Source organism: Mirounga leonina, unplaced genomic scaffold (genome assembly GCF_011800145.1).
Source record: "Mirounga leonina isolate KUSES-001 unplaced genomic scaffold, KU_Mleo_1.0 Mir_151, whole genome shotgun sequence".
NCBI lineage: Eukaryota > Metazoa > Chordata > Mammalia > Carnivora > Phocidae > Mirounga > Mirounga leonina.
Window position 1 is genome coordinate 100,636,895 of NW_023270377.1, and position 11,268 is coordinate 100,648,162.

Consider the following 11,268-nt stretch of genomic DNA (forward strand, 5'->3'; position numbering starts at 1 on the left):
GAGATACAGAAAAATGAAGGAAAATGCCAGGAAAAAAAGAAAACTGTTGAAAGTGTTTGTCTCTATGTAGTAGAAATGGAGGGGGCTGGTACACATGACTGCTTTTTCAACTATCAAGCTTGTTAGTAGTTTCGACATGTTAAACTATGTCCTTTGTACTATGTATTTTGATGTGAAGTCTTAATGAAACTGAGATAGATGACATTACATCCTTGCCTCTGAGTTCATGCTCTTCAACTATGGCAGAGACTCTTGGGTGCTCATGCAAAGCCCATATCCTTTTATTTTTCACATAACTCTGACAAAGCAGATTAACTGGTGTGGGAACTCAGCCACAGCCATCTGGGACTATCTATATAAAGCACAGAACAGTGTACCCACTTACCTTGGTATTTCTTGAGCAGGTTTGCTCTCATGCTCAGCACAGTATTACTCTTGCCATTCATAATAATAACCCTGATTCATTAAGAAATGATTAAGTGTTTGGTATGTTTTATTCAAGGCAGTAGGGGAAATTGGTATCTCTAGATTTCATTTCAAGATGAAATAAGCATCATTTATCTAGAAAATTCCCTTCTGTAAATATCTCATTACTAAATTAGGCATTGCAACACAGTCATTTAGATCTATAATTTACTCTCAACCTGCTCCATGTAACACTGGTGAAGAAATGCAGGTTGCTCCCAGCCCAGTGGTTTCACTGAATAATAACCCCTTCTTTCTTCCTTTCAGCTCTGTTCCAACGTTGGCGGAAGAAACCATCTTGAAGCAGAAGTGTTTACTGACAACTGAGCTCTGAGGGATTGGCTCCTTCTCACCTATAACTGGAATATCCAGCACTCTGCAGCTGTCCGTCCTGGAATCCATTTCCACTGGAATGTTCAGATTCAGGAACTTGTCCTTACTTGTGAGTAAAATGCTCACCCAGATTTGACTTCAACTCAATGAAAAACATTTTCCGTCCAACTGGAAATTTTTAATTACACTACATATTTGCCCAAATGAAGGTATCTGGTCTTTTACTTTCTATAATCGTATTAAAGTTGTATATTCCTGAAACAAGGGAATTCTTTTCCCTATTGTTTCCTTCAAACTCTTGGCTCCATCTAGTGGTTATAACTGTTCATAACCCCTCCATAACCAGGCTGTCTGATAGTCAATTATGGCCTTTTGAATGTTATTTTTCTCTTTAGTATCAGGGTGTGTCCTTGATCTGAGCACCTGTTAGAGAAGTTGCCCTTATCCATGCAGTACCTGGAAATCAGGAATTTAGGAAATTAATGAGGACATCATGTAGGTAGTTTGAGGCCTAATTGTTTATAATTATTACAGTATAAAGAGAAGTTTAGAATACAGAAGGTTTTCAAGTGTCTCCCATACTTTTGACTTCTTACTGGACTGGCTATCTTAATACTTCTAAGTTTACGTCAAGGTAAGCTAAACCTTGAGAAGAATACAGAGAAATCAATTGTGCATATATTGTGTCCTGTTTTTTTCAGCCCTGCTTCCCCACAGGAAGCCCTCACATGCACCACACACATACTCTCTAACTTTTCAGCCTGGACAGAGACAGCAGTCACTTCTCCACACTGGCACCGATTTGGATATAGGCTCCATCTCCTTTTAATATGAGCTGAATAAATTTAGAACTTGTAAACTAAAGAAAACAAAACAAAAACAAAAATACCAGGACAGAAATAAGGAATCGGGGGTTGAAGGGGATTTGTTTCTTGAACACCTGTGTCTGAAACTGTACTTAGCATACTGTAAGAACTCGTATCTCACCTTACAGTAGGAATTTTGTGTTAATTTTAAAAAGTCTCTAGAAGTTCCTAATCACTTCTGGTATAAAAAAAATTTCTGGATGTTAAAGTAGCACATGTGCATATAGAAAATGAAGAAGAGTGTAAAAATAACCTCTTGCAATCCTGACTTCCAGAAAAACACTCTTATTTTAACTTTAAAAATTCAGAATGCAGGAGGTAAACTGCAGTTGCTGCTGGAAATGAGGATGAGGTAGAAACCATGTTGGTATCATTGTTGTTAATCCCTGTGATCAAGGATTGATGTCAAACTATACCTCCTGGAATTTGATGTTTAGTTTTCTGCCCTGTATTATGTATATAACTGAGTGTGAATTTATGTTGCTCAGCACAAGAGAACATCCAGTTTTGTGATCTTTAAAACTCCATGGTTTGGACTATCCTGGGTTCCCTGTAGCATAGTCATGGGCTAGGCAAACACACACTAGTGTCTGATTGGAAAGCTCAGGAATTTTAATCTTGTGCTGTTTCCCAGGGAGCTGTAGAGTTTGGAAACCACTTTTGCACAGAACAACTTTGCTGAAGGAAAGAAAGTTGGCACTTCTTGCTGGCTGCTTCCCCTGAGCCATTATGCTGAGCTTGTGAATTTCATTGGTGGAGCTCTTGCCAATTCTTAATTGTAAAACAAATTTTCTCGCAGCTGTAAGTGACACCTAGAACCAAGGGCTTGACCAGGGGCCTGACCCGAAGCACCCTGGACTGGACATCAAATTTCCAGTGTGTGACAATGCTAGATGTACGGAAAGGTCAAAGTTGTGCATCTAACCACAGAGCAGCTGAGGGATTACTAGATTGGAAGGCCCAAACTTCCCATCCAGTTTAGGAGGTAGCACCATCCTTCTTTTAAACTTTTTGCCGTTTAGGAATACGTTGCTGAAAATATTCTATAACCTCTGTGTCTTCGGTATATATTCTTGCCAGTTAGCGTATCGAAAAGGACTTTCTTAGAATTTACTTAAATCTCAGGCTTAAAGGAGGAAATTTTGTCTTTTGTCCTGACACAAAGTGGTAAACATGGAAATTAATACTTTAATGATGAATTAGCCCTGGCAGTTTAGATACCTGTCAAGTATAACTTCCCTGTCATGACTGCTGCTTGTGCCTTCCCCAGAGTTGCTGTAACACTGATCTTGTTCTTGCTCATCTGAGAGTGGAGGGGAGAGAATGGCAGGGCTCAGGATATCTGTGAATGTGTCCGAGAGGGAAGGGAAGTCTGTCTCTGTGATGAGAGAGAAGCCGATATATGTGAGTCAGTAAAGAATGTGAGCAGAGTGAGATTTGAGATAATACTGGATAAGGAGGCAGGTCGGTTACACTGAAGTGGGAGGAGGGACAGCTCTGATGGCATGACCCGCTGTTGACCTTCAAGGCATAGTCCTCCCCTACAAAGATTAAAACCCACCTGCACATCCGAGAATCATCTGATTAACTAAAGCTCTGATCCTCAGATGAGATGAAATAGCCGTACTGGCTGTTCAAAATGACAGCTAGTTGGGCAGGAAGTTTCTCTCTAGAATGAGGTTCCCATGCATCTTAGTAAATGTAGCTAAAGAGAAATATTGGCAGCATTTAATTAAGTCAGAAGTAATGAGAACATGTTTGAAAAGAGAGCAAGAACAATAGTTTATTTGAGGGCTCCAGCTAGAAAGCTGTTAGCATTCTTCCGTTTGAAGGTAGTTTGGAGGTGATTTATAGATGAGATAACCGACCCAGATTGGCAACAAATAACAGGAGGCTTTTAGCCACAGGCTCAGCTACTCTGTGGTTACTTTCTTCCCATTTTCCAGTACCGGATTTGACTGTGGTGACTCATTAGGATCAGCGATGATGGAACTTGTGACTGGGAGCAGATTTGAGGCTGGTGCTGAGAGAGTGGCAGGGCTTCTTTTGTTGTCTTGCCAGGCCTCGTGCGTCTGTGGGGCTTGCAAGGACTGGGTTGTTGCTGCTGCCCCTGTCTCATGGCTTACTGTGCGCTCCGCCCCAGGAACGCTTAGTACAATCACGCAGTAGGCGTCTGCTGCAGGCCCTGGGGGACGGGGGGCAGAAAGGAGAGGAACCTCACATCAGGCCCTCTGACAGCCCGGGTGCGGGAAGGGAGAGTTGGCATGGTGGTTTAAATACGCATGCTAGGTTTCAGCTTTCTGCCCTCGACTCTTCTTCTGAACTTGTAAAATGATAAACGAGATCCTATTCCTCACTATTGTCCGTAGTGTCACCTTTGTATACACTGGAATGGCTCATTGTTCTTTCACGCCTGCCCTTCAAGAAGCACTGCTGAACAAAGGCATGACTAGGTTCCTTTGGTCTTGATAAATTTAGACATACCCTGGACAGCTTTCCTAAAATGTTTGTATTGTTTTAAGAAAAATTCTTTCTAAAAATACTTCTTAACAGCCTACTGACTGTCTTCACCTTTGTCTGCTTTCGCACAATCACAGATGCTCTGTGGACAGTTAAGGATGAAAGCCCTGGGTTGTTCCTTGCATCTTGACTGCTTGTTCTTACGCTAGAACCCCCATCTTCTCTTGCCTAATAAGCCCCAGAATGAAAGCTCGGGTGTCACTTCAGAGACTTTGTTAGAGCAGAATTATTTGGCAGTCACCTACATAAAGAAAAATCTTCCATCTTTTTCGATAAGTAAGGGTCTTGAGAAGCAAAGCTCTTGTCTTCTCACCGAGAGCAGGGATGAGCGAAGTCTTCTTGAAGAGCAGAGAGCGTTGATACTTCAGCACTCAGCTGGGTGCCCAGGCACCAGCGCGGCACACACGAGGGCACGGCCGGCGGGCTCTGCTGCCCCCAGGCCGCACTTACAGGAGCAGCGGCCCACTCCAGTCCCACGCTGCTGCCGTGCCTGCCTGGCGCCCGGGGGTCAGGCCGCTGTTCACACAGGTTCTGCAGCAGCAGCTGCACGTGGAGGCACCCTCATGTGCACACGGCAGGGTGCAGTCATGGGTCTTCCAGCTCTGAGAGTCTTTGTGAGGCCTCACCAGTTTCTAACCAGTCTTGCCTTCAGCCTTTCAGTTACTTAGAAGCCTGGAATCTTCGGCAGACTGAAGAACGTACATTTCTATATTATTTGTCCTTTTTTCCGCTCAAAAAGGTAAACACGGTGTTTTTTCCAATGATCAGAGGAAAGTTGGAAGCTTTTCCTATCTCTCAGCCTTCAGGATGAGGAAGTGTGTTTGGGGCATAGAAGTTGGTCCTGAGCCGAACGCCGCTGCACTAGCTGTAGTGATTTCCAGTTCTCAGATAGGGCACGTGAGGCTCTTCATCACATTGCCTGAGACAACAATTCAGTCACTTCCGAGGATTTCTCTTTATCAGGGATGTGTTTCAGCACAGACCCCTGGCTCTTTATTTTCATAAGTAAATTTTCTTCTCGGGGTATGATAGACAGTTAAAAGGACCTCACTAACTATTTTGTGTTTACTTTTTATATGTGTAAAGCTTTGCAGTAGCTTTTAAAGTGTAATTTATTTTTATATCGAGTGCACTATTCTTCACTGTGTTCCGCAGTTTTATATGACTTGTATTAGAAGCACTGCACTGCACTGAGTTGTTTGTACACTGAACTGAGAACCGTAGATGTGACCACAAATAAAGCTTTTGTGAAACATTTCTGTTCTTATGAGCTGTTTTCAGTTTCTTGCGAGTGGAATACCTGCATGCTGCCTGTTTTCTGTGCTCAACACCATTGTTAGATCAGAGCTGCTGTAAATAGGAACACGAGGGACCACGTGGAAGCCGTGAACAGAAGCAGCACCAGTTTTCAGTGACCATTTTAATATGTGTGGTACAAATTTGGGAGTAGAGGCATTTTCAAAGCTTAAAAACCTCATTGGTCATTCCCAGCATATCCTGGCAGGCACAGTGGTTGTTCCCAGGAGCAGCATGGTATGGTAGAAACACAGCTCTACTACTCAGTACCAGGAGACCTTGAATAAATTGCTTAACGAACCCGCGCCTTGGATCCTTTGTCTGGGACGGGATGGTACATTGTACGTGGTGCAGCATCCGGGAGACAGTAGTAGATGTCCTCCATCATACCATCCCAATGAAGAACATGCTGCTGGGCAGAGGTCAGTGAGGCTCCTGAGAACAGTTTCTTTTCTGCTCCCCTCCTCCCCCTTCCACCCAGAAAACAGATAGCAATGGGCCCTGAAAACCAGAGAGCTTTTCTTAGGCTCTAATGCATGTGCAGGGCGAGGCAGGCACCTGGACTCTCACCTGTGCTGGAAGTTCTCCTCAAAGACATTGGGCATTAAGCAACCAAAGCACTCTAACTGAAGCACAGTGACTCATTGGAAAGATATGGGGAGCTCTCTGAACTGAGAGGATGGGTGGAAGTGTGGACTCCTTCTCTGGCACCAGCAGGAATGGTCTGGCTGCTCCCTGCTGCTCACCCTTACTGGCATTTTGAGTTGGAGAGGGCAGGACACCGAAGAAGGCTGTGGATCCCCAAAGGGAGGGGAATGGTTAATGGGCTACCAAGACAGTCACAGATTTGGGAGAAGACACTATATATCACAGTTGTTAAAATCTGAAGAAAAAGAAAATTCAGACCCAGAAAATTCAGGGAAGTTGACTATAGCTGGGTAATTGCTCTTTAAGCGTTGGAGATAGGGCTTGCACTTTTTTAAATTGTTATGTTAATCACCATACATTACATCATTAGTTTTTGATGTAGTGTTCCATGATTCATTGTCTGCGTATAACACCCAGTGCTCCATGCAGAACGTGCCCTCTTTAATACCCATCACCAGGCTAACCCATGCCCCCACCCCCCTCCCCTCAGTTTGTTTCTCAGAGTCCATCGTCTCTCATGGTTCGTCTCCCCCTCCGATTCCCCCCCTTCATTTTCCCCTCCTGCTATCTTCTTCTTTTTTTTAACATATATTGTATTATTTGCTTCAGAGGTACAGATCTGTGATTCAACAGTCTCGCACAATTCACAGCGCTCACCATAGCACATACCCTCCCCAATGTCTATCACCCAGCCGCCCCATGCCTTCCACCCCAGGGCTTGCACTTTTTAAAAAAAATTGTATGTTGGGGTGCCTGGGTGGCTCAGATGGTGAAGCATCTGCCTTCGGCTCAGGTCATGATCTCGGGGTCCTGGGATCGATCCCCGCGTCGGGCTCCCTGCTCAGCGGGGAGCCTGCTTTTCCCTCTCCCACTTTCCCTGCTTGTGCTCTCTCTGTCTCTCTCAAATGAATAAATAAAATCTTGAAAAAAATGTATGTTAATACTCCACAAACATCTATTTTAATGTGATTTCTGTTCTTAAAATATTCAATATTAAAAAAATGAACCCAGCATGCCACCCAGAAAGGGCTTTTGTGGTCAGCACCAAGAAAAGGCAGGAGGGGCAAAAAGGGAGCTCAGGTCAGTAAGGCCCAAGAAAATTAGCTCAGTGTTGGTTTGGGGGTGGTGTGGTGGGCTTAGGCTGATTTGTCCCACAGTCAACCCCACTGTGCTTAGCTTCCAAGGTTCCATCCTGGAGGAGAGACCCAGAGGGGTGCAGAGCGGCCTTCTCACCACAGCAGGGTTGCCCATGCCCACGCGGGCCCTGGTGGCCCACTCCCTAGCCCTCTGTAGTACACCCTCACTCTTCCAGGTGCATCAGGCAAAGGTCAGAGCTAGTTCACACTCTCAAGCTAGGAAATTAGGATGTTGGGGTGGGAACTAGAATTTCAAGATGACCTGGTCCCAGCTCCTCAGTGCCTACTAGATCAGAAGAGAGGTCCAGAAAGGAAAAGGAACTGGCCCTAGGTTGTAGGGCTAGGGGTAGGAATTCGCCACTCTCCTCTCACTTCCTTCAGCACTGCCAGTCTTGGCTCCCTCGGTCACAGTTGCCACAGACAGTTGCCACAATCTCAATTTTTCTGCGGCACCCCCGAGGCCCTTCCTCCCTGGGTCCAGAATTCCCATGCGAGAAGCTTACCCATTTCAAACCTCTGTGACTCTAAGCAAAGCCTCCTCAGAAAGAAGCCACAGCACGGAGCTCTGGTCAGCCCTTAGCAACCACCATTCTACTCTCTGTTCCTGAGTTTGCCTTTTTTAGATTCTACATATCAAGTGATATAATTCCGTATGTGTCTTTCCCTGACTATGTCACTTAGCATAATGCCCTCAAGTTCCATCCATGTTGTCACAAATGGCAGAATTTCCTTCTCTCTCATGGCTGAATACTATTCCACTGTATGTATGACACATTTTCATCCACTGGTGAACATGTAGGTTGTTTCCATTTCTTGGCTATTGTGAATAATGCCACTGGCTCTTCATCAGTTTAGGTTAGGGACTCTCTCACACGTCTGGACATGTGGGTAGTTTGGCATACAATTCCACGTGCTCATGGATCCCTTAGGGGTCCTCAGGTTGAGAGCTGGGTTAATGATGGGAATATCTGGCCAGGGGAGGTATTAGGGGTGGAGAGGGGGGGAGAGAAGGAGTGGTTCTCCTGGGCAACTGCCGGCTCCCCTCACCACTGTCTGCAGCACTGGCCAGCAGTACAAGCTCAACAGATGCTTGCTTAACCAAGGCCTGAAGGCATACGGTTCTCAACCTAGAATAGTCACGAGCACAGTGCTATAGGCCAATTGTTGAATTATAAATATAAGTACAAAAATATACCCTGCTGGAGCCCTGTCCATCAGCCTTTCTGCCTTGTGCTTGTACATGGGGGTGAGACTAGTGCCTTCCTCATGGTGTGGTGAAGGTGGTGCAGGTTCAAGGAGTTAATACCGGAATCCATCTGCGTGCTGATGCCTCCCCAAGTCCCTGTCTCCAACCCAGATCTCTGCCTGCACCCCCTCCTGGCTCCGTATGGCTATTACACAAGCCCCTCCGGCTCAGCCTGTGGTAAGCCAGACTTGAAGTGTTCTGCCGGAGCCCCCACCCCAACGCATGCCCTAACGGCAGCTGCTGCGTGATCCTGGTCACGGTGAGTTATTTCCTTGCCCTTGGTTCGTCTCTCTCCCCTCCCATGTCCGACTAGTCCTTAAGTCCTGCTGGGTCTGTCTCTGAAGTGCCTCCTCATTTTTGCGGCTACACCCCTTGACCAAGTCAGCATCTGGCTTGAGTTCAGGCAATCGCTGTTGTTGGGTGACTCTATCTTCCAACTGTAGCCAGAAATGAAGTCCTGCTACTCTGCATTGAAACCACATGGCTAAATAAAATCTTTTTTTTTTTTTTAAAGCGCCTCGGTGGCTCAGTCAGTTAAGCATCTGCTCTCAGCTTAGGTCATGATCCCAGGGTCCTGAGATCGAGTCCTGCTTCTCCCTCTGCCTCTGCCTCTTTCTCTCTCTGTCTCTCATGAATAAATAAAATCTTAAAAAAAAAAAAAAAAAGTAAGAAAGAAACCTCAATGGCTTCCCATTGCCCAGAACACAAAATCCAAACTCTTTCCGATGGCCTCCATGGCATGGTCTTTGGCTGTGCTGCTTCCACTCTTTCGGGTGACCCGCACTTACTCTCCCAACTGGGCCTGCCTCCTTCTGCTGGGAGCTTGGTGGCCCCAGGCTCTGTGCCTTGAGGCTTCTTGTTTAGGGTTCAGGTTGCATACTACATCCTGATGTACCCCTCTGCACTCCAATATCAGCCCCTCTCCATGTCACCACCTTTGTGAGTTACCTATTAATTGCCTTCCTGATAATATAAGCCCGTCCCTTGCTGAAATTGGGGGCACCTAGCTTGCCTCCTGGTGTACAGTTTGTGCTCAGATATTTGTTGAATGAAGGGACCTGGGGAGATGGCCGAGACTGACCCCAAGACCATGCAGGATTTCACCTCAGCAGTGCAGACACTCCTGCAAGAGATACAAGATAAATTTTAGACCATGTCCGGCCAGATCATTGGAAGAATCAAGGACATGAGTAGTCCCATTGACCACCCGGAGAAAAACACTGCAGACCTCACGACACAGGCTGCAGTGGAAGAACTGGAAGGTAAATACAAGATGCCTGCCACACCAGAGTTGAAGGTTGCTAATGTATACTGAAATCTGGAACACCGTTTTTACAAGCCAAGAGAAGACCAAATGGCTTTTTGAAGCAACTACTATGTGTAGACAGGTTTTCTATTACAAAGCATGCATTCTTCTTAACGCATATTATATAGTTTATAGACTTAACCCCCCCCCCCCCCCCGGTTTCTTGAACATGGTCACTTCACATCTTAGATCTTGGTCAGTTGTGCTGTTAAATATTAAACACTGAAACTTTGGTGGTTCCTGCATAAAAGTGTCAAATTTTTTAGTGTAAGAAAATACTGGTTGAATGAATGCTGAATTGATTAAGCATCCACTGTGTTCCACAGACCCCATCGGATCCTTAATTTAGGTTTTCCCGTATACTCCTTACCACAACTTCTGTGGTCTTACAAAGAACCAGGAAGTCTGGCTTCCAGTGGGTGTTGGACCAGGAGTTGAAACAAGTCTGTGTGACTCGAATACCTGAAACCAGCATGTTGCACACCTCAGGCATTCACACCACAGGTCACCAGTTGTCCTGGTTTGCCTGGGACTGAGAGGGTTCCTGGGACGTGGGACTTCCAGTGCTAACAGCAGGAAAGGCCCAGACGTCTCAGGACAACTTGTCACCCACGGTATTCACAGGCTGCAGGGGTGCCACATCTGTGTTACTTGGTACTTACTTTATTTTTTTAATTTATTTATTTGAGAGAGAGAGCACGAATGGGGTGAGGGGTAAGGGAGAAGCAGACTCCCCGCCAAGCAGGGAGCCCCACACGAGACTTGATCCCAGGACTCCGGGATCATGACCTGAGCCGAAGGCAGACACTTCACCGACTGAGCCACCCAGGCGCCCAGGACTTACTTTAACATTATTAACAGTTTTTATCAACTTGCTTTTACACAGCCTTATCCTAAAACGTAAATCACAGTTGTGACGGGCTGGTTGTAGTTTCGCTAATGTGCAGTGAAATACAATTATTAAAAGGTAAAGTGGTCTATCTGTTGTATATCACATAATGCTATCTCACAGAGTCTCAAGGGTGAGAGCTTGGCCTGCTTTGTGAAACCCTGGCCCACCTGCACTTCCCCAGACTCATGAGCTGTTCTTCCTGCCTCTGAGCTCTTCCCGAGAAGCACTATGCTTCCCTCCAGTAACTTGGTCTGGGAGGGTCAGTGCTCACTGCCGTGTGTGGGTTCCTTCCTTCAGTTCACAGCCTCCCCACGAGGGCTGTTATCACTAAGAAGCCAAAGAGTGAGTATCCTATTAGCGATGTCTGGGTGTGTATGTGTGTGTGTGTTGGGGGTGTTGGTAAGCAGTGTGTCTGGGCCATAGATGGTACACTTGTCACAGGATATGAACTCAGGTCTATCTCAGGCAGAACCAGAACACAGGCCCAGGTCCTTAGGAAGACCTGGTTCATTTGAGCTAGCTTTGGAACCGTCTGTTTGCTCCTTTCTCAATCAGAGTGT

General features: G+C 45.8%; 1 protein-coding gene and 1 pseudogene across 5 annotated transcripts in view; both read left to right on the forward strand.

The window, feature by feature from the left end:
* The window catches only part of EPB41L5 (erythrocyte membrane protein band 4.1 like 5), a 143,020-nt gene extending 137,579 nt beyond the window's left edge, over positions 1 to 5,441 (forward strand). For all 5 annotated transcript variants that reach the window (XM_035008198.1, XM_035008197.1, XM_035008199.1 and 2 more), the window contains one exon: positions 733 to 5,441. In XM_035008198.1, coding sequence (XP_034864089.1) covers positions 733 to 799 — 67 coding nt within the window. In that variant the 3' untranslated portion in view covers positions 800 to 5,441. The remainder of the gene's footprint in view (positions 1 to 732) is intronic.
* Positions 5,442 to 9,576: 4,135 nt separating this feature from the next.
* LOC118011849 lies at positions 9,577 to 9,867 on the forward strand (annotated as a pseudogene).
* Positions 9,868 to 11,268: the final 1,401 nt, after the last annotated feature.